This window comes from Bos indicus, chromosome 17 (assembly GCF_029378745.1).
Source record: "Bos indicus isolate NIAB-ARS_2022 breed Sahiwal x Tharparkar chromosome 17, NIAB-ARS_B.indTharparkar_mat_pri_1.0, whole genome shotgun sequence".
NCBI classification, from domain to species: domain Eukaryota; kingdom Metazoa; phylum Chordata; class Mammalia; order Artiodactyla; family Bovidae; genus Bos; species Bos indicus.
In genome coordinates, this window is record NC_091776.1 from 50,360,821 (window position 1) to 50,386,872 (window position 26,052).

Genomic DNA, 26,052 nt, shown 5'->3' on the forward strand with positions numbered 1-26,052 from the left:
GGACATGCACTACATGTCAGCACCGAATCCAACGTGGTTTGACACTGGACAGGGACCTGAGAAATAGGAGTCCTCCTTCTGAGACATCCAGGAAGAGGTGTCCCCCTATTTGCAACTTTCAAGAAACATTTTCTTTAGGTTTCCATTTATTGCTGCATCAAAGGTATTAATATCTCTGGCTAAAAAAAAAATAAATAAATATAGTCAAATCATACAGCTGCTGCAATTAAAAGAGAAAAATGTGGATAAAATAATGCAACCACTGGAGAATGTTTAAATGTTTATTTTCATGTTAAAAAGGATGAGTTACCCTGTGGTTAGAATATACCTTTATGCTGAAAAACAAAGTCACTTTATTTCTGAAATAGTTCTGGGGAAAAAAAAAGAAAGAAAAAAGGAAAAAGAAATCCAAAAGTAAGGAAGAGTAAGATCAAAATGTTCTGGCAGATTCCATCCACAGTCCCAACAGAAGCCATGCCCTCTAAAGGCTGCATCTTTAATTCAGTGCATTTCACGATGTCAGGTTCTGATGTTTCCCACCATCAGTTTAGATATTTCTGAGCGGGATGTCTGTACATTTAAAAGCTACAGCTTTGCATGCTTTTATTTGAAAAGGTATTTATTCCAACACACCTTTCAGTGTTTCAGTATATTGCCTATATTACATACAAAAATATCTGCTATCCATATTTGAGCATAACTTTTCCACCACCCATACTGTTCCTTTACATAACAGGTGACACGCGATACATTACACATAGTACAATTTTGAGGGAGAAGATGGTTGCTGGGTTTATAGACCACCTATCTTGTCATTTGCAGAGACTAGAATGGAGATCTGAGGCTGTTGATGAGAGCAGAAAGGTGATGAAAGAAGGATTCAGACGGAACCACTCTCTGTGGTCAGTAGGGTTGGAATGAGTGGTCTTCCCTGACAGAAACTTTATTGTGGTCCCAACGTCCCAACATTGGGAAGACATTTTTCTAAAAGAGTGAGATGAGACAGCTGATCAACATGCACAATTCCTAAAACTTAAAATTACCCAGGTACAAAATACTTCTTCCACGGATGTGGCAATGGGACAAAAGTTAATCCATTTTTTCCCTGCATTAATTTTTTATAAATAAAAAGCTCTCTGCCTACAGTCTAAGCATGATTACAGTCTGGGAATGCATGCTGGCCAGTGTGCAACAGAAAACCACCAGGGGTCAATGATTCTCTCTTAGTTCACACGGAGTATTCTGAGGTCAGCTACCTTGTGAGTTCTTTGAGGAAAGTTTCTGGGAAAACTTTATCTTTTCTTTTTGTTTTCTCTCAAATGTAACACTGCAGGTTTAAACTCCAGTAATTTTGTGTGGCAGCTGCTCCTTGAAAGCTGTACGCTGGCCTGGAGGCAGCAGTTTCACATCCTCCATGGTTGTAGGTTACCTGGTCCTCACATGGCATCTGAATTGCCCCTCGTGTGATTCACAGAGCTCACAGCCTGCTGTCCCCATTAGAGGCTGCTGGTGTCTGCCTCGGGGGGAGCCTGAGCATCCCGTTTTTATGGGAGAGAAAGGGATTCTATCTACATCATTTATTTCAGGCTATTGACACCAATCTTTTGCATGTCACAGCCATTAAAAACCTGGAAAATCCAGGCAAATGCATGCCTCCCCCCTCCCAGAGAATCCTATTTCAAGACTTACTTAATTTACATCATTCCCCCTATTCTAGTTTAAATATTTTGGAAGTATAGTTCCTATTTGTTTTAAATTAACCAGGTTGGAAATCAAGCAGATATAGCACATGGATTCTAGTCAGTAGGAAGTATTTAGAGCAGAAGGAGCTTCAGTGAAATTCTGTTTAGCTGAGTAGTTGTCCATGCCCAATCTGAGGACAACTGACAGTGTTGATTTCCACAAATAACTGAATTTCTGGCTCTTCACTATTCACACACACACACACACACACACACACATACACATGGGTATAAGTATGTATGTGTGAGTATAGGGAAGTGTGTGTTGTGTGGTAAAAGGGACCCTCCCCCCAAAACCTTCCATTTGATCTTTATTTTGAGCTGACTGAATCTCAGCATAAGCCAGCAAAGGTGGTTTATGCAGCCTGCATCACTCTGGGGGACGCTAGCTTACCCACAGGGGACAACTTCAGGACCACGGTCAGCTCCCAGCCCTGTTGAGAAATCAAGCGAAAGTCAAAGTTGCTCAGTCGTATCGGACTCTTTGCGACCCCATGGACTATACAGTCCATGGAATTCTCCAGGCCAGAATACTGGAATGTATATCCTTTCATTTCTCCAGGGGATCTTCCCAACCCAGGGATCAAACCCAGGTCTCCCTCATTGTAGGCAGATTCTTTACCAACTGAGCTATAAACCAAGGGTTCCTTCTAATTCTCCTCAGTGTGTTCTTTGAATCACATCAAGCACTCAGGCCATAGAAGGTGGCCTAAATAAGGCTCCTCGTGACAATGGTAGGTTCCTCTTCTCCTGAATTCTTCCCGTGGAAACTCTCATTTTACCAGTGTGAGCCAGCCTGCTGTGTGTGTGAGACTCACTCTGTGCATCAGTTGAGGTTCCTCAGTTTTAGAAATGAAACCCCTATTATGTCTGGACTGTCAAAGGGAAAGAAAAGTGAAAATATCTTATAGGGGGAGCAGTATTCATATGGACAGCTCTGTTTCCATTAGCATGTGAATTTCTCTCCAGCCCTACACAGTCAGTTTTGAGCAACCTCCCCACCAAGTCCTTTGAAAAGCAGAGGCAGCTTCCTTTGGCTACCAGAGCAGCTCTTCCTACAAGGTGTCAGCCATCTCTTTCCAAACTCCTTTGGAAGCCAATACTTGGGTCTCCTGACTTCATTTCCCAATCAAACTGGAAGATTTGGGCAACCTTACCAGCTTCAGTTCCTAATCCCCATTTTAAACACAAGAGCAACTGAACACCAGCCCCCAGAGGTCAGGCAGTGCATCACTGATAACTTAGGCGTGGTTTATAAACGTACTGTAGTCCTGTGGGCAAGAGACACAGGGAGAATGCTATGTCTGCCATGTCATGGCTGGAGGAGGCTAGTTGTCATGTTCCTGTCCATGGAACCCTATAAGAGAACCACTGAATCACACCCTTATAAACAGTCCAGTCAGCAGCCATCGAGAGTCAAGGAACTGTTTCAACACCTCCTGCAGGTCCTGGCCATGTTGGGTCTTTAAAATTCTACTTCTCTGAGATGCAAATGGTTCAAGAAAGCTTGGAATGAGGCATACTCATCCAGAGTCTGTTTTTCCAGCTATCACATCCTAACAGAATGTTGTCATAGTTCCCTAATCTGAACTTCTTGCTCTGCTTGAGACCAGGCATGCTGTTCTTTGAAAAACATTATTTAAAAATTATGCAGGAATCATGCTTTTTTTCTCTCTCTCACTTGCCATTTCAATTTCCCAATAGCTATGGTTTTTCATCACAACTGCTTCTCAAGCTTCTGGAATAGTGATTTATTTTATGAATTTTGGGGTGGACAAAAAAAAAAAAAAACATTGCTTTTCTTGATTAATGTACACCCTGTATAGGTTTTACCTCTGCCAGAGTCATGACTAGGGATATAGATATATATGTTTATATATGAGCTTTTTTGGTGGTGGGGTGGAAATCATTGAATGGGTATATTTCTATGTGTTACTAAGTTGAAACATCATTCCACTTACTGTTCTAATAAAGTTTTGCTCTGGTTAAAGAAAAGTTTGGTCTGAAGGTACTTTCTATGCAATTTCCTTTCTGTGCGTATCATTTCTAGACCTTGATTTCAGTTTGGATAACAAACAGTGTCGACCACAAAGCATTAGTATCAACACAACTACTTTGAGGACTGCTTTGCCCTCGGAAATGCACTCCAAGAAGGAGGTCCTCATGACTCCTGCAAGCAGAAGATAAAAGGTTCACAGTTCATAATTTTTCTCCAAAGTTTTTAAGCATCATGTAGAAAACTGTAAAGAAGATGGCCCCCCTCACAGTACATCAACATTTTAAGTAAAATCCCACGTCCCTATCTGAGACAACAAAGTTCAACCACAAAAAAAGGAAAGACAGTGTGAGGATTAGCTTCTTAGCTATTGCCCCTAAGTGATAAAGTGTGGAAAACTGGAAAGACCCTAAACTCCCGCACAGACACCCAGGAAATAATAGGACGTGGCAAATCGTGGGGCTAAAACTCATATGTAAATCAAACAGACCTCAGAGAAAAGAATGGCATCTCTTGTCTTCATGTTTCAAAAAGAACTGCAGAGGTCAAAGGAACCAGGTGCGAATGCAAAGATATATAAAAATAATGAGCAATGCTCGTAACAAATATGGGCGGCTACATTCAGCATCTTTCAGGTATGTCCAATCTCAGGCCAAGGGCAAGAAAAGTCCACTGTGCTTTAAAAGGTCTAGGAGTAGAAAAATCAAACCCAAGTCTTTTCTAATTCCACACGGCTGTTTTGCCACGAGATGATTAACAATGTCTGTGGGGTCAGGTTTATTCTACTGGAACTGAGCTAGTACCAGGCAGCAGATAAAATCATTGTCTTAGAATTTCTCTAGGACCCGCACGTGGCCGACTCAGAGACACTGCCTAGCTTCAAACCCAGCTGCCTTTGCTCTCTCTGATACCTGCTTAGAAAGGGATCCCGCCAGACCGCCACAAATGAAGCTCTGTTAAATCATCCCCTATTGCTGATCAGACGCACGGCTCCACCATTCAAAAAACAGAAGGCATAAAGGTGAATACAAGCATGAGAAAGGAGTTCACATCTGGTCCTGCAGCCTCTCCATGTAGTCTCTGAAGCCCTGGGACTCCCCCAGCCCCATATCTGGGCAGACCCACTGGATGTTGTCATCACTGTCAAACAGGATGGAGTTGGTGTAGGGGCCGCCGTCCTCTGGGAGGATGGTTGTGTAGGAAGTAAACTTGACCCTCTTCCTCTTGGGGCCTGTGGAACTCAGAGGGTCGTTTTTCATGTCTTTCTCATAGACGTAGTCAGAAGGTCTGAGCAGCTGACTATGGAAAGTCTTCTGGGAACCGCCATTCAGAAGGAAGTTCCTCTCCTCGAACTGCAGCCCCCTGTCAATCATGGTGGTGCACTCCTCCGATGGGAGGGTCACGTCCACCGGGTTCTCTAGAAGCTCCACGTCGTTCCCCAGCCAGACCCAGTCATGGGAATGGGGGATGTTGCCTTGCTCGCTCACGGCGAATCTTTTGTGTCTGTATTTCCAAGCAAATGCCACACAGTTGATCAAGAAGACCAAGATGGCTAGGCAGAAGACGCAGAGCAGGGCGTACATGCCGATCTCCAAGTCAGTAAGCCCCCTGGAGGTCACCGTGAGGTCACTAGGATTATGGGGTTCCGGTGACTTCCCTTGAGCGGGGAAGCTTGTGAAGGCATCTGGACCACCGCTCTTGAGCATCTTCTTATCTTTTCCTTCCATGGGAGACTGTGGGGTTGTGCTTTTGTTGGTATGTTCCTCATGGCCAACAGAGGCACCATGCTGGAACCACTCCTGAACTGCCCTCTCCTGGTTTCCCTCACGATCTATGGTGTTACTGAGGTGGTCTTTATATTCCCGGTTTATGCCCTCAATGTCGTTGGTGCCTCCTTGGTGCTCATCAATACTGGGCTCAAATTTGACCTTGACGTTCCCTTTCCCCACGGCAAGAATGCTCTTCCTCTTGGTCTTCTGACAGGGCTCACTGATCATCATTTCCAGTTTAATCAAGGGCCCTTGCCCTTCCCCCTCTGCAACCACAACTGGCCATTTGGACTGAAGGCTTGCCTGGACAGATACCACCATTTCATCCAAAGATGAGACAGTAACTGAAAAATCCTTGGGATCGTAAATGTCTAAAGGTGTCACTGAACCATCGCTGAACAAAATCCAAGAACTGACGATGGCTTCCTAAGAGAAATGAAACCAAAGCATTGTTATAATCGGGTTCCTTCAAAACCTGCAAATGTAAATATGATTTTCTAAGTAATATTATTTAAACATACACACTGAGAATTAATGTCTATGTTTTATCATTGTGAACAGCTCTTGGCTTGCCTGGAACTGGCATGAGCCATAAGCCACAGCTCTACTAATGTAAGAAATAGACAATATGCTTTAGCAAATGCATTAAAGTGTATTTTACAGTAAGTCCCCTGCATATGAACTTTCAAGTTGTGAGCTTTCAAAGATGCAAACGTGTTCGCATGTCCGGTCACCCAAGTTAGTCCTTGTATCTGGCGTATACTGTCACGTGCGTGCCTCCTCTACACGCGGCTGTGCTTCTGTGCACTTCCCTGCGCAGCACTGTATAGAGTACAGTGGTACAGCATCTTTATGCAAGTCCAGGATGTCTGAAAGCAAGTGTATAAAAGCAGCGGCAGTGATGTAGCTGGTACCGTACTATATGATTAAAAATGTTTTCTTTACTTTTTGCTTGTTTTTTACGTATTATTTGTGTGAAAAGTATTATAAAATGACTGCCTTACAGTACTATATAGCCGATTGTGTTAGTTGGGTACCTAGGCTAATTTTGTTGAACTTAGGAACAAACTGGACTTACGAACACACTCTCAGAATGGAACTGGTTCATATGTACGGGACTTACTGTAATTTACCTCATGCCAGACAACAGAATTTGACTTTGACCCTTCTAAAAACATTCTGAAAGATCAAACAATTTATCTGAATCAAATTCAGGTGCAACTAATCAGGCGCCTGCTCAAGAGAATATTGCTTTGAACTTTCCTTATTCGGAAGCCAATGCTGATGAAGCAAAACATGCGCTGGCTGGACATGCTTATGGAAGGATGCATCATAAAACCAGTTTGCTTGAAGGGCACAGTGCCCTAGGATCTTTATCAGTGACATGTCAAAGTTTAAAGAGGCGGAGAGTTTGAGAGTTGGCAATCATTGTCAACAGTGGCGATTGGATGCTATGCTTGTTCAAGTAGCTGAAATGAAATTTCCAAGTGTCAATAGGCACCTTCTTGGGCAAAAGTAAGAATATGGGAGCCTGTGGTGGTCTGGCAGCAAACTGTGTCTAAAACAGGTAAAGCTGCTCTAAAGCAAGAAGAACATATGAGGAAAATGGGTCTAAGACATTGAGTACTTTTCTCAGAGATAGGACAGATTGGATAAGAAATAGGAAGCAGCTTCAAGAATCACCAGTTCCAGTTATGAGTGCTCTATTTATCTCCTTTGCAAGATGTGACAGAGAAATAAGTGGTCCCAATCATCCAGCGACAAAAGGACTCTGGAATCTCACCTGCTGTGGGGCTTGCAGAACATCCTGGGCAGCTGCTGTTGAGACAATGGCTCTTTTGTCCAACCTGTGAGGCTGCAGGGAGAGAGACAAGCCGGCCACCAGCTGCACACCCAGGTCCGCGATAGTGACCCGGTCATCCAGGACGGTCACGGTCTTTTCAGCCAGAATGGAGTCAGAGAGAGGCGACAGGACCTGCAGAGTCAGTGGGAAACCTCAGTGTCTGCTCCTCACACCATTCACAACTCCTGAACTGGCGTTCCCACCGAAGTGCTCTCCTAGTGTCCTGTGACGTGAGTGTATGTAGCGAAATCGTGTATGTGAGCAAGTCATGAGTGTGTGCGTGCTAAGTCCTGATCCTGTTCAATTACACTCTCCAAGTGAAGGGGTTTTAAGTACAAATATCATCTTGGCCCATTTTCTTTCCTTTGATTCATATCATGATAACAGTACTGTATTTTTTTAAACTTGATTTAATTTAGAGGCAATAACTAAAAATTGCCTACCTTGGTACTAGGCACCAAAGACTGACATTTTTCCAACAAATAATATTTAGTTGTGAGAATGGCAGAATTGTAGTAAAAGCTGTTTAAAAGGTTGGTGCTCAGCCGTCTCTTCCTACTCCTACTCCTTCCAGTGAGCATTAGATGTTCACTATGGACCACTCACCCCTGGAGAAGGGAATGGCAACCCACTGCAGTATTCTTGCCTGGAGAATTCCATGGACAGAGGAGTCTGGTGGGCTCTAAGTCCATGCAGTCCCAAAGAGTCGGACACGACTGAGTGACTAACACACACACACATGGACCACTGATCACCATTGTGTGGGCTGCCGTGTCATCACTGGATAAACCAGGTGAGCAAAGCGGGAAAGAGAATCTTACTCTCCTAAGAAACCACTTTTCTTAATTTACCATCTAGCTTGCAAGCAGGTAGTGGTGGTGGTTTAGCCGCTAAGTCGTGTCCAACTCTTGTGACCGCATGGACTGTAGCCCACCAGGCTCCTCTGTCCATGAGATTTCCCAAGTAAGAATACTGGAGTGGGTTGCCATTTCCTTCTTCAGGGGATCTTTCCAATCCAGGGACCGAACCTTAGTCTCTTGCATTGGCAGACAGATTCTTTACCACTGAGGCATCAGGGAAGCCCTTGCAGTCAGGGGTGAAATCAAATGAAGAGGCATATCTAGTGGATAGAATTTCTAGACCTATCCCCCCAAAAACGTTCTGTCTAATCTCTCAAAAATCTCTCTTGTGAATATGATGAGAAATCACCCTCCCAACTATGTTATAGGATATGGCACAGTTGGCCTTAAAATAGGGAGACCATACTGGGTTAGCCACAGGGGTCTCATGGAATCACACAAGCCTTTAAAATCAGAGCACTTTCTCCCTGACTGGTAGAAGAGAAAGTCAGATTCAAAGAGGGAGAATCTGGTGGTGGATCTGTTCCATAAGGAGGGATGCAGGTGACCTCTAGGAGCAGAAAATGACCTCTGGCTGATAGTCCACAAGAAAACAGAGTCCTCAATCTTGCACCACAAGGAACCGCATTCTTCCAGCAACCTAAGCCAGGAAGCAAACATTTCTTCAAAGCCCCACATAAGCCCAGCCAGACCCATACTTTGATTACAGCCTTGCAGTACCCTGAACTTGGTACCCCAAGCTCAACTGGACTGCCAACATTCAGAACTCTGAGTTAAAAAATTAGCAGTGCTTCATGCTGGGAGATGTTCGATTGCTTTGTTACACGGCAACAGGAGAGTGATACAGAGCGTAACACTGAATCCAGCTTTGTCAAAAACTGACTTGGGCAACACCTAAAAATCTGATTTTGTTATAGAAGTGAAAATTAAAGGAGTAATAGAGGACTTAAAATTTTTTTAAAGTTTAAAAAAAAAGAAAGAAAGAATGATCGTAACTGTGAGCAGTAACTTTTTAATTTGTTATTAAAAAATATGCTACCTTCTTTCTGCAGAATGATCCTGTCCACTGGCTAGAAAATGGTTTTACTGTTACTATAGTAAAGTGGAGAGTGGTTTTTATTATTTTTAGTGCAATATGTCTTAAAATTTTTTGTGTGTCTACTGTTCAAGGTAAAACATAGCTAAATGGTTAATGCTCAAGTTGAGGAAAATAAAACTAGCTTTCATAGGTTCTATTGTCTTCTGTTAGTGACATATAAAAAGTAAAGGATCACATTAGGGGGAAAATTGCTTAGACTGTGTGTTAAATTTAGCTTTGATAAAAGAAATGAGATATTTTTTCTCAACTCTCTAAAAGGCAAACATTTTTCTTTGATTATTCTTCGAGGTTTTTATTTGCTACTCTAGACAATAAGATTTGAAAATGACTTTGACCTTCTTTGGGGAGAAATACAATATAATTTTATTATCTTTACTTTATATTTTTCAATTGTTCTGTGAATTTTTGTGAATTCTGTTGTCTATTATAAAAATATTCATTTATTTAGTTAGTTGCACAGGGTCTTAGTTGCATCATGTGGGATCTTTCGTTGGGGCACAAGGACTCTCTAGTTGTGGCTAGCGGACTCTGAAGCCCACAGGCTTAGTTGTTCCAATTCTATTGGAATTCCAGTTCCCTGACCACGAATCAAATCCATGTTTCTTGAACTGCAAGGTAGATTCTTAACCACTGGACTATAAGGGAAGTCTCTTTAAAAAAAAATGTAACACAAAATTTAATTTGAGTTTGAACTGTTAGAATTGACTAACCCTCTGTCACTGCCCATAAGTCTCTGATGCACACACACACACGCTATCCTCCAGCATCTGCCTGGACACTTATCAACACAGACCAGGGCTGGGGGAGGTGGCGAGTGCTGGGTGCCCATACCTGCACGGTGGTGATGCCTGGCTCCCGGCCCACCAGGGTCCTGCCATCCTGTATCTGAGCGATTCTCGGCTCTTCCACCTTCATGAAATCCATCACGAGGTTGGTGATGTCAAACTGCCAGTCAGGGCCCAGCATGTAGCTCAGCTGACCCGAGTCAGGGGACTCGGCCACGAACTGGGTGAGGACGCGCACGAGGGCGTGCTGGTACTGCAGCGAGCACCCTCTCCCCTTCTTCTCCTCATCCTCCTCGTCTTCACTGTCTCGGGTGGGCCTGGGACACACACACACAGCAGAGCCAACGTCATCCTGGTGAAGAAGGGTCTCCCCTACCTCCTTGTCGAGATTCCGCATGACTGTGATGTTTCGTGTGAACTGGATTTTCTTTCTGCCAGAGGTGCTCACCAGCGGTCACCCACCATCTGCTGCTTCTTTCACTCCCGGACCCTGTGCGGTGGTCACTGAGCGTCACACGTGCTGCCACAGGCTCGGAACACAGAAACCCAGCACGGCCCCATCTCACCCGCCCAGGGCTGGGGGATCAGCGCCGCCCAGGCCGAGCTGCTAACATAACTGAAACACGTCTGACACGCACATCCTGACTTCTCCTTCCTCAGTGCCCTGGCCCTTCTCCCTGTCCTGACACAAGTTCTGCTCCACTTGCCTGCCCATGACCTACCCTGAGAAACCCTCTCTGGCTTCGCTACTCCACAAACTTCCCCTCGAGATGAACCTGTCTGGCGTCCCTTATGAGAGGACCTGGCTTGGTGGCTGCTGACTGGTGTGCGGGGCCCTCGGTGGATCTGACACAGAGAGGGGCAGAGACTCATATGTCCTGAGTTAGAATATGTGCCGGGTCCTGCCTTACCTGCTCCTATAAAGTGAATAAATGCTATCTTTAGAGCTCTGACTACTGCAGGGTGTATCATTTCACTGAATTCTTGGAACAACTCTATTCAGTCACTCTACTGTCATTTCCAACTTGTAGATGAAGAAACAGGAAGAGAGAAGTTACGTAACTTGTCCAAGGTTGTACAGCTATACACGGGAAAGTGAAAGTGAAAGTCGCTCCGTTGTGTCTGACTCTTTGCAACCCCATGGGCTGGCTGTAGCCTGCCAGGCTCCTCTGTCCATGGAACTCTCCAGGCAAGAACACTGGAGTGGGTAGCCATTCCCTTCTCCAGGGGATCTTCCCAACCTAGGGATCAAGCCCAGGGCCTCCACATTACAGGCAGATTCTTTACCATCTGAGCCACCAGAGAAACCCAAAAGCAGAAAAGCCAGAGTGAAAACTCAGTGACCTTATACCAGAGTTCACAGCTTAGCCACTGCACTGTGCTCCACTAAGGATGGGTGACATTTTCAAGCAGGAAGCAGAGAATGGATAATGCAGGAAAGAACACTAGGGCAGGGGGAATAGAGCTCTTCCCTAAATGCCAGGCCTTGTGCTGTGTGCTTCTTATGTGTTGCATCATTTTATTGAATCCTAGCAACTGTTCTCGGAGAAGGCAATGGCACCCCACTCCAGTACTCTTGCCTTGAAAATCCCATGGACGGAGGAGCCTGGTGGGCTGCAGTCCATGGGGTCGCTAAAAGTCAGGCACGACTGAGCGACTTCACTTTCACTTTTCACTTTCATGCATTGGAGAAGGAAATGGCAACCCACTCCAGTATTCTTGCCTGGAGGATCCCAGGGACGGGGGAGCCTGGTGGGCACCATCTATGGGGGGTCACACAGAGTTGGACACGACTGAAGTGACTTAGCAGCAGCAGCAGCAACTATTCTATGAGGTAGATAATATGACAGTAAACCCACTACATACGAATGAGTTCCGTTCCAAGAGTGCATTCGTTTAAGTTCAATTCGTTTGTTAAGTCCAACTATGTTAGCCTAGGTACACGACTGAGACAATGGGCTTTAGGGTAGCTTACTGTAAGAGGTTTATAACACTTTTCATGCAAATAACTCATAAAAACAAACATAGAAAATAAAGAAAATATGTTTAATCTTATAGCATAGGACCTTGAAAAGTACAGTAGTGCAAAGTAACAGCTGGCACGCGTTAACAATATCAGCTACGTCACCACCGCTTTTATGCTCACTTCCGGACATCCTGGGCTTCAAACAAAGACCCTGTACTACTGTACTCTATACAGTACACAAAAGCACAGCCACTTGTAGATGTGCCCGTGTGACAACGCTGCCAGACACGTGAACTACTTTATGGGACTGGACTATCGAACATGCATTGGCATCTGTGACAGTTCACGACAGGAGGGTTCGTATGTAGAGGGCTTACTATCTCCATTATAATTTCCTCCTGTCAGAGTAAGGACCCAGTCAGACCCATCTTAACTCTGTTCCCGTTACTACCCACTGTAGATGCAGTTTTGCTGGAGCCTCAGTCCCCGAGGACGTTTTGCCTCAGAGCTGAGCCCCAGGAGCCTCAGATCCACAGCTCCCTCTGAGGGTCACCCCCTCACGCTTAGTTCCTCACCTTCGATTGGAGGCCACGGGGATCCTCCATCCTTTGATCTGGCTCAGCTCCGTGTCCGAGATCTCAACCTGCAGGGGGAGTCTGGGCACCCAGACCGTGACCTCTAACTGGGAGGTGAAGTGCTGGTGGGTGAAGTTCACGATCGTGTCCACTTTGCTCTTCATCTCCTTCCCATTCACAAAGACCGAGTCACAGCCGTTGGAGACCTTGGGGGAGGGGACAGAATCGCCAGATGCGTCAGCAGAAAAAGCGCATGTGCAACCCGACAGTAAAAGTTCATGAACCGCAACAGCTCTGATCTGTGAGGCCCCGAGACAACCAGGAGAACGTGGCTTGAACAAAAGGTAATTTGTAGGCACTAATTGGTGGCAATGCTGATAAATAGACTCCAGGAAAACCATTCTGTATTACAGACTACTGACAAGTAAAACCATAAACATAATTTAACGGCGTTCCATAACCTTTGCTGCCTTTTCTGTGTGTTTTTTCCCTTCTCCTCACTTCTTTTATGTACTCAAACCACCACTAATCAAACCCCAGGTGCAGCATATTTCACTAGTGTGTGGTATCTGAAGATGTTTAAAAGGTATCCATATGTTACTAAAACAACACTTCATTTGAGCCCTAAAAGGGATTTTTTTTTTTCTGAAAAAACCTAGAGAGCTTTGTATAGATTAAGACCCTTGTAGAAACACACTCATGAAATGCATCAGAAATGTGGATACAACTATTTTTGCCCCATTACATTTTGCATTAATTTTACGGGATGGAGATAAGGATGTGGCATTCTGCTATGGACTTTTGACTCAGCACGTGGGGCAGGCACCCTTTTAACACGATGCATCGCAGGTTAGGTATCAGACAAGGTAAGGCCCCGCGGCACTTCACATCTTCCAGGGAAGCAAGGGAAATGTTGATGGCTTTCACTCCTAGACCATCAGAAGAATGAATGTCTTTTACGTATCTGGGTGGGGAGGGGGAGGAGATCACTTTATGGGCAGAAGACACACAAGCAACAATCAGTTTAGCACAGAATCACACAACTTCCAGGGGCCTGCAACCTTCATTTTACAGATGAAGAACCTGAGGCCAGCCACGTGATGCGCCACTGGCTCAAGGTCACACACCACTTTTAGGGATACTGGCCTGCTGGCAGTGGTCCCCAGCTCACCTGGAATGCCCCCAAGAGGCCTGTTTCCCAAGCCACAAATGAAGGCTCACTCATGACCTTCTCTTCCTCACCTGAATCAGTACCTGCGACCCAGCCTCCCTTCCTAGCCCCAGGGCACACATCCAGCTACTTCCTCCACGTGACCAGGTGAACGGCCAGAGCAATGCCAGCAGTGTCAAGGTGCAAACTCTAAGAGCAAACCTCCACGTTGTTTGCGATGAATTATCACCACCTGTCCTCTCCCCCTAGAAAAAGGACATCAATGTGTATTTGCTTCCACATGAAGGAAAAGATGAGCCTGGTTCACGGTGGAGTGGAATCAAAGACTGAGGAGAAAATAACTAAAATGATGCTTACATCCTTACATCAGAATCACAGACACAGGCCCCTGTCATTGCCACCTCACCATGTCACTGATATCTCTGGGAATCTTTACGCAGAATTAAGCAAGGCCAGTAATAGGAAGATGGGATGAAACCACAGTGACACTAACCTGACAACCGTGGGTTACAAAGCAATAAACAGGGGTACTGATGGGTAACCACGCATCAGGCTGAGTTCATTCGGGGAACGCTTTCCCACCCTGTCAGAGCTTAGCCCTCCAGGGTCCCCTGACCTCCAGGCTCCACTACTCTGAGCAGCAAAAATTCTGCCCCCAAATGGCAGTGGAAAGTGGCAGCTAATGTGTCCCTCCCCCTGAAATTCCAGTGGGAGTCGGAAAAGACATTTCCATCACTTTTCAAAGTGTAAAAGAATCCACTTTGCCTATCTCTCTCTGTCTGCTTTACCTCCTAAAGGAGAGAACAAAAATGATGAACCAAGCAAGTCAGCTGTCTTTTAAGGCATGTTTGTGGGACATAAATCTGTATTGTTGTGCCTAGGATTGTAAAGCGAGCAACCAGAGTAAGATTTTCAATTAAAGCAGAAAAACGAGTGGAGAGCTGTGTTTTTATTTCAAAATCCTGTGAGGCCGACACAGTGCCGAGCCAACTGCCCTTCCTTGGGCAGCAGACCTGTTTTAGAGAAAATTCTGCCTTCCCTCTAGAGCACTGCAGCGGGAGACATGCGATAAGACCCCTAAACATCCCTGGACTCAGTGGCAATAGCAGACCTCTCTCAAGAGAACAGGGTTCCTCACCAACAAGAACGCCGCGATGGATGCGTTACGGTTCTGCCCTCACCTTCTCCCAGTTCAAGTGGGCCTCACCCATTGCCAGAACTTTCCTCAACCTCCCTCCCTCCAGTACAGACCTCAACTCTCCTGAATCTACAGGATTATTATAACCTATGTGAGATGCATGTATGTGTGTGTGTTTCCTCTAGAAGGAATGGTTTAGTATTTGTTAATTCGGTGTTTGCAGGGACTTTATAGGACATAACTAGTGTAAATAACGAGAATCAATTACAGTAGGGATCTCTTACGGGTATAGGAACTCACTGCCTGTGAGGTTCCTCCTCTTCCCTGGAAGCATTAATCCCCACAATAATTGCGTGTGGCAGGCACCATGACCCTCTTTGCACCGAGACTGAACCCAGTGTCAAGAAAGGGAACATCACTTCCCAGGGCTTTGCCTATGTGTGTAACGATGCCAGCCAGCCCTCAGGGCTGCTGACACCTGCTTTTTCCTCTGCCTGCTCACGCCAGTTCCCTCTAGAGACTTCCCTTGCTACACAGGACAAAGTCCAAAATCTTGATTACAGCTTACAAGACCTAAGCACATGGTACTGCCAACTTCTGCAGGCTCCCTTTGCACTCCTCTCCCTGTCCCCTGCACAGGCTCTTCCCTCGTGGGTCATGGGTCTTCTCTCCCTGGACCTCTCCTGAACTTATTCCCAACTGAACACCTTGCCACCACCTTCCCATGACTGAATGACTGAGATCTGTTTGTCATTCATGTCTGAGGCAGATATAACTGTTGTCTTGGGCCACCCAGTCACACACCAGCACCCCTGCCCTATCACACACACACACACACACACACACATACATATCTTCTTCTTTTCTGTCCAACCAGTCATAAGAACAGGGCTTCCTTGGTGGCTCAGTGGTCAAAACCCACCTGACAAAGCAGGAGACGCAACAGGAGATGTGGGTTCTATCCTTGGGTCAGGAAGATCTCCTGCAAAAGGAAATGGCAATCCACTACAGTGTTCTTGCCTGAAAAACCCCATGACAGAGGAGCCCATGGGGTCGCAGAGCTGAACATGACTGAGCGACTGAGTACCGCACTATGTTAGTTACTATGGATTGCTCTGGGTTGTGTTTTATAATGTGCTTTTCAATATTTATCACTCTCTGAATGCTCCTGGCTATTTTTTACTTGTTTTTTATCTCTGTTCTCCACCTGAAAGTAACCTGCTTGAGGCCATGGACCCGTCTCTTCTCATACTTCTAGCACAGAGATGACATTTAGAAAGTGTTCAATAACTAGGTGTTCAACGTGACTATGTCACCAGCTTCCTCTGGGCCCCTTCATTCCTCTGCTCCATGAGTAGCCTGAATCTGGGTAGGAAGGGGGGCGAGGTGGTGCACACCAGGTTATCACATTAAGGATATCATGAGAGGAGACAGACAAGGAGAAGAAACCTAGTCCAAACGCTCAGGAGGTTGAGGTAAAAAATCTGATAAATCTGGATTTCCAGTGATGAATTTGGCCTTTGGGCTAGGAACTGAAAGGGAGATCTCTGTGTCATGTCACATTGTAGAGGCATGTGTGTTGGGGAAGCAGACAGACGGACACTGCAAGGCAAAGATCAGAGTCAGGTTCCTACCGCTCATCGTAAGGATACCCCCAGGGCTCTCTGAGGCCCTGAAGCAACACCAAACGCTGTGTATTCTAATGTAAGAAGAGCTGAGGACGGGAATGTGCAGACTGAAAACAGCAGTTCATGCCATGTTAATCTGTGAGCATGGGCCAGACGGCTTGTCAATGTCATCACAGGAAGGCTGCCTCTAGAGGTTCATTGCTCTACTGTCAAATTACACTTCTGCAGTTACAGTACTTTAGAGTAAAAGGGGCAAACAGGGGTCTCCTAGTGTAAATAGTTTTCCTTTGGGTATCTTGTAAGATACACCATTGGCTTCGTTTTCTATTTGGAAAAGAAGCAAGAACTGAGTCTGTGTATCAGCACCCTCCCCCTGAGTCTGCCACACTGTTGATGTATCTGTGTCTACACCATAGAGGCTTTATAAGGCTTCCCTCCTGACCTCTCCCCCCACCTGGAGAAATGAGTTAGAAAGAAAAAAAAGTCACACAGTCAAGAGTAATGGCTGCAGTCTACTTCCTCGACAACTTGGCAAGAGCAGTTTAAGAAGCGTAAATGGTGTTTGTTTAAGCTGAATAAAATAAAGGGTGCCTTCTGCAGTGCTGTTTATAATGAAAATAAAAATATTCTGTATGAAATGCCTAGTTCAATATATAACAGTGCACACAAATGAAACACCAGGAATCATAAAATAAATTTAAATAAAATTTAAAGAAAGGGAAATATAATCAGGAAATAATATTTAGTGAAAAATGATGGAGTTAAAATTATATGGACACACTCATTCTAATTTTATAAATATATGTTATGTGTGTGCATTACTGAAGAATAAAAAGATTTGAATAATGGGGGGAAAGCTATATAATAAAAAAATATATTTCACAAATCATAATAAATGCTGAATTCCATATGAAGATAACTTTAAACTATGCAGCTCGGGAGGATCTAAAGGATACCCCATTAGACAATCCTGACATGGAAATATTTACAGATGGCAGTTCTTTTGTTCGGGATGGCAAGTGTAAAGCAGGTTACGCCGTGGTGACTGCTGAACAGGTTTTGGAAGCAAAATCTCTCCCCCAGGGAACCAGTGCTCAGTTGGCGGAGCTCGTGGCTCTGACCCGAGCTCTAGAGTTAAGCAAAGGGCAGCGGATGGGCCTGATAACCTATGTGAGTCTACTTCTGCTGACTCCAAAAATCCTGAGTCTGCCGTTTGATCCTCAAGACAATGCCTTCCTGTCCTGGGCTCACTCCTACGCTGCATTCCACAATCAGTCTAACTGCTGGGTCTGCGGAGCGCTCCCCTCTTCATCAGTGGAAGGCTTCCAGAGGTGGACATCTCCACTTCAAGGAAAAGACTTTCTCCAAGTCTGTGAATACCTTCGACAACAATCACATGCGATGCCTCTTCTTCATCTGATGACATCTACCAACCCTAAAATGGACTGGTGCAACACTTTGCACTTTAACTATGGACATAATGTGACTTTAAATTTTGATTCTGAATGTTGAGTTTTTGCTGTTTGCTCCCTGCATCTGTAAGTGTATAACTGGGTTTGTTTCTAGCCTCATGAAAGCTTTTAAGTTACAAATGGTTGCTCAAACTCCTGCTCCTGCTGTAGCTTCCTCCAACTACTATTTGGGGCCCCTGGATCAGATATCCTCAATATGAGGATTAGGAGAATATGTTGCCTCACCAATTTAGGGACAACGCCCCTTGTCAGCTCGGAAGCAGTTATGGAACGAGAATGACACCCCTTTTCCCTAGGCAACATAGTTCTTCTAAAAGAAAAGGGGGGAATGAGAAAGTCATTTCCTAGGCAGGTTGATAGGGAGTCTAGGAGTCCCCCAGGAGAGAGGGGTCTGGAATTCTCAAGGAGGAAGAAAGGACAAACCTTTTTTTCCTTCTCTACATTCCTTAGGATTATATAACAATAATGTATCCTGCCTGAGGACAGTCTCTGGATTAAGGACAGTCTCTGGATTAAACCTTCTGGCTAATTCTGTTATCTTAAAATGTAAATTATGGGAGTAGATCTGGTGAGGTCTTTACAACCTCCAGACATTCTTTGGATTCATTGGAGAGTATATAACTTCATTGCTAACACTAGCAAGGGGGTACTCTTTCTGCCCCCTTCTGATGCCTATGTCAGAAGCTTTCTCTATCTCCTTTATACTTTAATAAAACTTTATTACACACAAAAAAAAGAAAAGAAAAAACATTTTTCAATTCAATTTTCATCAAATCAAACATTTTGTATTTATTACCAAGTTGAGCAAATGCATTATGTCTGAGGAGCAGAGGGTACTCAAAAAATATTTATTTGACCTTGAGGGTTTACATCTCCAAGAAATACAAAAAAAGAAAACCAATAGCTATCATGTATTGAATGCTTACTAGCATCATGCATTTTTTCTTTTTTAGAACTTTACATAGGACGATAGCCATTGATTCCTCTGAATACCCTGTTCATTAAGTGTTTTGTCCCTACATTATAGATGGGGAAAGTCAGGCCCAGGACAGGCACCTCCTGCAGGGATCACACCTGGTGACGGGGCAGAGGTCCTCTGAATGGGGGCAGTGGGCTCCTCACATTGTGTGTTAGCCTCGTCATACAGCCCACAGAAGGAGGGCCTGATTGGGAAAGACGAGACCTAAATACACACACTGGGACTTTTTTATGACCCTCACCGAGGTGTAATTTAAGTTCAATGCACAGTCCATTTGGAGGGTACAGCTGGATGAGTTGGGTGGTGCGTGCACCATGAAACCACTGCCACACCCAGACACAGAATACTTGCACCATCCCAAAGGATCCCTGGTGCCCCTTTTGGGCCCATCACTCCCTCCACGCTGGCCCCAAGCCGCCAGTGATGTGGCATTAAGCAGGAGGTATGGATTAGTTCAGACTAGCTTGATAGTTAGTGCTCAAGTCCAGGGTGAGGGAGCTGGAAGCAGCAGCTCGGTGCCTCAGACTGAAAGCCAGTAACCTGGGTCCTCATCCAACTCTTCCCCTCATGACACTGAATAAGTCACTCTCCATCTCCAGGCTCAGATGCCCCATTGGTAAACTCGAGGGTACTTGAAGTTTCCAGCTCGCACACCCTCCCGTCCTATCAATGGAGGATGGAGACCCAGTGTAGTTTGACATAGCTTTTCTCTCTCATCTGTAAAATAAGGATAAATCATTCATTCGTTTGATAAATATGTGTTTAATGTCAATGAAGACCCAGGCACTGAGGATAGAGTGATAAAAACACAGTCCCTACTCTTGTGGAGCTGACCACCCAGTGGAGGAGACAGACAAACTTAACACACGTGGATATAAATGCAATACTAGAGAGCTCTTCAAGAAACTTGGAGATACCAAGGGAACATTTGGTGCAAATATGGGCACAATAAAGGACAGAAAAAGCAAGGACCTAACAGAAGTAGAAGAGATTAAGAAGAGGTGTCAAGAATAAACAGAAGTATAAACAGAATAAATACAGTAAAAGTCTTAGTGATCCAGATAACCACGATGGTGTGATCACTCACCTAGAGCCAGACATCCTGGAGAGTGAAGTCAAGTGGGCCTTAGGAAGCATTACTATGAGCAAAGCTAGTGGAGGTGATGGGATTCCAGCTGAGCTATTTCAAATCCTAAAAGATGAAGCTCTTAAAGTGCTGCACTCACTATGCCGGCAAATTTGGAAAACTCAGCAGTGGCCACAGGACTGGAAAAGGTCAGTTTACATTTCAATCCCCAAAAAAGGTAATGCCAAACAATGCTCAAACTATCATACAATTGCACTCTTTTCACATGCTAGCAAGATTATACTCAAAATCAGATAGCAAGATGGACTTAGAAGGAAAATCAAACAAGACAAGAAAACAGTGATGACAGGACTTCCTGGTGGTCCAAGGGCTAAGACTCATTGTTCGCAAGGCAGGGGGCCTGGGTTTGATCCCTGGACAGGGCACTAGATACAACATGCCGCAACTGAAGATTCTGCGTGCTGCAATGAAGATCGAAGATCCAATATCCGCAGCCAAGACCTGGCACAGCCAAATAAATAACTAAATAAACATAAATGTTACAAAAAGAAAAACAGTGACGACAGCCCAGTTAGAATTTCCTGTTCTGTTCCATCCCATCCCATTCTAGTTCACTGCACTTTGCCCTGTGCCATTTCATTCCAGTCCATTCTATTCCTTCACTTTTCATAAAATGCTAGTGAGATCCCAAAAACATTGACCCTTAATCTGAAAAAAATCCTGCACTTGGGTATTGTGGGAAAGTGATCCTCTACCCATTTTACAGATGAGGAGACTAAACCTCAGTTAGGTCATCTAGCCAGTAATGGAGGGCCAGGGTCCCAAGCAACATGTTCTGACCTGACGCTGTCCTTTTCTTTTGGTCAAACAGTTCCTATAGTAACCACTGATGCCCTCTCTATATTCAGTTCATTCTTAGCTTTCACTTAAAGCATTACTTATAAAATCGAGAATAAGGAGCCTGGCTTATCCTCTGCTTGATAAAAATCAAAAACAAAATCATGTCAGCCACATTCCAGTTTCAGTTCAGAGATGTAGTCAGCTAAAAAGAGCACTTCTCCCACCCTTACCAAACTGCAAATTAAAAACTTTTCTTGGCACTTCCCTGGCCGTTGGTGGTTAAAACTATGCCTTCCAATGCAGGTGGTACGGGTTCCATCTCTGGTCAGGGAGCTAAGACTCTACATGCCTCTGGGCCAAAAAACTAGAACATAAAACAGAAACAGTTTTGCAACAAATTCAATAAAGACTTTAAAAATGGTCCACATCGAAAAAAAAGAAGTATAAAAAATAAAAACTTTTCTCAAACACATCAGAGAACTGCTGAGGCAGGGCTACAAACTAACCTGGAATCTAGAGAAAGACACGTGCCCACAGGGAGAAAGAGAAATGAAGTGTTTGCTTCCCCAGGGCAGACTCTGCTAGAAGCCATGTAAGCTAGAAAAAAGAATCCAAGTGACAAATTGTACTGACTTAAGAAAGGCCCGGTAGGGGCTCCTGTGAGAGGGTTGAGCTTTTATAGCCTGTAAATACACGGGAGCTTGTACCCACTGGCTTGCTCAGTGAATTCCATCAGCTACTTAGGGAAGAGCCAGCAGTGGCCCCGGGGCATCTCTTGTGTCGTTGGCTCAGGAGGGGAACAGCAGCCACTGAGGAAACTTTACACACTCCCATATCCTCTGTTTCCTCTACAAGGCAAAAGTCTCAGTCTTCAGGCCAAAGTGTAATAAAAACTGCCATTCCAAGCCTTTAGGGGATTCTGTTATATCTAAAGTAATCAGTTTGAGTTAAATTTAAGCTGTTTTATTAAAAAGAGGCCTGCATCATGACTCTTGCAAAGAGCTATGTGCTTGTGACGACTAAGTTACCTCATTAAAGTTTATCCAATAAGATTTATACAATAAGATGCTCTAGAACAGGGAATTCCCACACAGTCCAATGGTTGGAACATCACGCTCTCATTGCTGGGGGCCCAGGTCCAGTCCCTGGTTGGGGAACGTCATGCTTGTGCTTGGTTGAGTCCAACTCTTTGTGACCCCGTGGATTGTAGCCCACCGGGCTCCTCTGTCCATGGAAATTTCCAGGAAAGAACACTGGAGTGGGTTGCCATTTCCTTCTCCAATGCATGAAAGTGAAAAGTGAAAGTGAAGTCGCTCAGTCGTGTCCAACCCTCAGCAACCCCATGGACTGCAGCCCACCGGGCTCCTCCATCCATGGGATTTCCTAGGCAAGAGTACTGGAGTGGGGTGCCACTGCCTTCTCCATTTCATTCACTAGGCACAGAATTTAAGATTTTTAATATAAAGAATATGCACAGTAACATGTATGCATATGAGATACACACACACGTGTGTGTGTATATATATATACACACATATAATTGCACAGATGGGCAGTATATGCATATTTAACTCTGTGCCCAGAACCCTTGAGCAATTTATAGTGTGTTGGTTCTCTCTGTGTACTATTATCACCTACACTTTTTGTAAATGTATCTTCCAGTTCTTATAACATTTTATTAGCCAAGGGCTTCTCAGGGGTCATAATTCAGTCTCTAATGTCTTCCTGAAGGCCAGAGGTCAATGACACCATCACCACTGATTTGCTTAGCCACCAGAAGAAGGCATCACACATCTCTGGAAGATGTGGAGACCCTTACCATTGTGCTCGTGTGCCCCACAGGTTATGCCAATATATACTGATGAATACATGACCAGGCAGAGTAACAAAGGTAATCAGATTAGAAGATGCACAATTTCTACCCATATATGTGTATATGGATACATGTGAAGGTAAGCACACGATGTTACTTGGGGCCAAATGCATATAACTGTGGGGCTTCCCCAGTGGCTCAGACGGTAAAGAATCTGCCTGTGATGCAGGAGACCCTGGTTCAGTCCCTGGGTCGGGAAGATCCGCTGGAGAAAGGAATGGCAACCCACTCCACTATTCTTGCCTGGAGAATTTCAACATGAAATTGAATTCTCAGGAGTTCATATTATAAAAAAATGAAAGGGTGCTAAGGCGCTTCAGTCATGTCTGACTCTTTGCGACACTATGGACTATATAGCCTGCCAGGCTCCCTTGTAAATGCGATGCTCCAGGCAAGAATACTGGATTGGATTTCCATTTCCTTTTCCAAGGGATCTTCCTGACCCAAAAATCGAACCCACATCTCTTATGTCTCCTGCATTGGCAGACGCCTTCTTTACCACTAGAGCCTAAAAAATGAATATGCAAAGTCAAATTATTCTCACGAAGATTTCCAGGAGACAAGTCCATGGATCCTGACTCAAGCAACCTTCTGTATGTCCACATATGTACATTCATAGACTATGAGTTAATATATGAATGCTTACTTCTCTGCCTCTGAGATCATAAGGCAAGTCTTTTGAGGACAAGCATGCTGTCTTACTTAATTCTCTGCAGCCCAGGCTCACGGCACAGGGCCCAGTACCTTGTAGATGTACAGGAACTGTGCAGAATAAATGAGAGATGAAGTGCTCTGCTCAGATCTGCTCATATCATACAACAGTAACAGGCAGGTCTTGTGAGCCTCTCCCCATCCATCCATCATGTCCAGCACCACACTGAAAGCCTCCACTCTAAGGAGACTCCCTCATTCACTGTCAAGTTCTGATCATGAGGCTTTGCTGTCAGACTCATTTATTCTTGTTAATCCTCTTTTCATGCAGATCAATCTCATCTTCCTAGTCAGATCACGGCTGGGACGTGTCAGTTCTTCATCCTTCCAAAGCAATGTGCCCAGCGCCCAGCCCAGAACTGACGGATTATCCGGTCCTCCCAGCAAGGGCAGATCTCGGAGCCAGTGTGAGCAGAATGGAGACCATTTCACTTGTTTCCCTTCCCAGCTCATCCGAAACACACTCCTCCTTACAGAATCTTAAAGTCTTGGTGCTACAAAGACCTCAGAGAATGCAACTCTGCAGCCTGGGGAGGATGAGGATCCATCTCAAAGGCACAGAGAGCTCGCAGCAAGTCTGAGGTTAAAACTCAGTGATGATACGCACTGAGGTCCAAGCAGGGCTCTGAGGACACAAAGCAAACCCAAGAGTCCTTGCCCTTGAGAAGGCACGAGTGGAGAAGGGAGATGCCTGTGCAAAACACTGTCAACAGCAGTGACTGTTAGGACAGTAAGATTTGTTTACAAGATGCTCAGACATCGCTGGTTGCCTCAGGTTCACCAACCTTCAGGTCACCTTCATCCGAGATGCCTGGGACACCCCTCCCCTGCAGACCCATTGATGCCCTGTCAACTACAAATTGGTACTTGCCAACAGCACGTGCCATCCACCTCTGTGTGTGCTTGCTAAGTTGCTTCAGTCATGTCCGACTCTCTGCGACCCTATGGACTGTAGCCTGCCAGGCTCCTCTGTCCACGGGATTCTCCAGGCAAGAATACTGGAGCGGGTTGCCATGCCCCCCTCCAGGGGATCTTCCTGATTCTGGGATCAAACCCGAGTCTCTCGTGTCTCCTGCATTGGCAGGCAGGTTCTTTCACCACCAGCGTCACCTGGGAAGCCCCCCATCCACCTCTACAAGTATTAAATCGTGCTGTTGCCAATATTCAACACCCCTGAAAGGAGTTCAGGGTGGAGAGCAGAAATGAGGCACTCTGTATTTTGGGGAAAAACTGGCAGGACAGGTCTGATAGTTAGATGTTTTTCAGGAGCCAATTTTATGAGCCCAATTCTTGTACCTCCTCATATCTAGAAAAGCACTAGAATCTTTCATGGTGATGACTGTTCCTCATGACTAGGTACAACCTTCTAAAAAAAATGTGTGTTTGATTGCATGTGTACCCCCTTCACCAAAATCACACTGGTGATTTTGACCTCCCCTTGCACCCCGCCTCTTTGGAGCAGTTTCTCAGAGCTGTCTGAGGTGCTGTCTCCTGGGCTACAGTCCTCATTTTGCCCCAAATAAAACTTAACTTGGGACTTTTTACTTCATGCATTTTTTTAAAGCTGACACTCGCTTCCATCCAACTTCATCTTCCCCCTTGTCAGTCAAGCATCACCACTCAATGACTGCATTCTGCTAGTCAGCCCGCTTGCATGAAGAAATAACAACATTCTGGCTCTTTTCCACTAGGAGAAAAAAATCCCCATCTGAAGCATATTCAACAAGGTTTGATTCTACCTCAACAGACAAGTGCTTCCAAAATTGTGCCCCTTGTCAAAACCACACCAACAAATTAGGCCCAAGATTACGGTTTGTTGAAAATTCAGCATACGCTTCTCTGGGGAATGTTTTCATTTTAGCTTTGTAGCCCTCGACATTGGGAGATTTTTCACAGCACCACCAACACTTGTGAGTTTAGGAAAAGATCCAAGCACTTCCTATGCATCAAACGGTGGCCCGGGAGGGATGAAGAGCTGTTTATCTGGTAAGAGCCCAGCATATGGTGCTGCTCAGCCTCCTGAACCAGCTCGGACAGCAGACACTGAACCTGGTGGAGAGAAGCACTCTGAATGAGGTTCCGCTGGCACACAGGCTGGAGTCACAAGCTTAGGTGTCCAGGGTTTGCACAGCAATTAGTCATATAAAAGAAAGGCATTTTGGCAGGATAAGCATATTCTCAGGGGAATGAGAAATCTGCAGGGTTTGTGTTTTCCAAGCTGATTTTGAAAGTACTTCTGAAAATTTCCCTGAGAAACTTTTGTATCAAAGCATGCTGTGAATTGGGGACTCAAGGTATAAAAAGTAGTTGAGAGGGTTTTTGTTTTGTTTTGTTTTGTTTAAAGTCTCTGAGACTCCAGGGGAAGGGAAAAAGAAAATGCCAACAATGACCTCATCACCAATTCCTCCAAAATCTGAATGTGGAAAAGACGGAGGATGAAAGGCCCAGCCTAAGATCTGGCAAAGACAGGGTTGGCTCAGCGCTGCCAAGGAAAGGCTGGGTATCCAGACTTCTCAGA

At 44.9% G+C, this 26,052-nt stretch overlaps 1 protein-coding gene across 5 annotated transcripts in view; it reads right to left on the minus strand.

Moving 5' to 3' along the window:
• Nucleotides 1-267: 267 nt before the first annotated feature.
• Nucleotides 268-26,052, minus strand: part of TMEM132B (transmembrane protein 132B) — a 381,143-nt gene continuing 355,358 nt past the window's right edge. For all 5 annotated transcript variants that reach the window (XM_070769361.1, XM_070769364.1, XM_070769362.1 and 2 more), the window contains 4 exons: nt 12,636-12,841; nt 10,141-10,411; nt 7,291-7,482; nt 268-5,933 (listed from right to left, as the gene is read on the minus strand). In XM_070769361.1, coding sequence (XP_070625462.1) covers nt 4,785-5,933; nt 7,291-7,482; nt 10,141-10,411; nt 12,636-12,841 — 1,818 coding nt within the window. In that variant the 3' untranslated portion in view covers nt 268-4,784. The remainder of the gene's footprint in view (nt 5,934-7,290; nt 7,483-10,140; nt 10,412-12,635; nt 12,842-26,052) is intronic.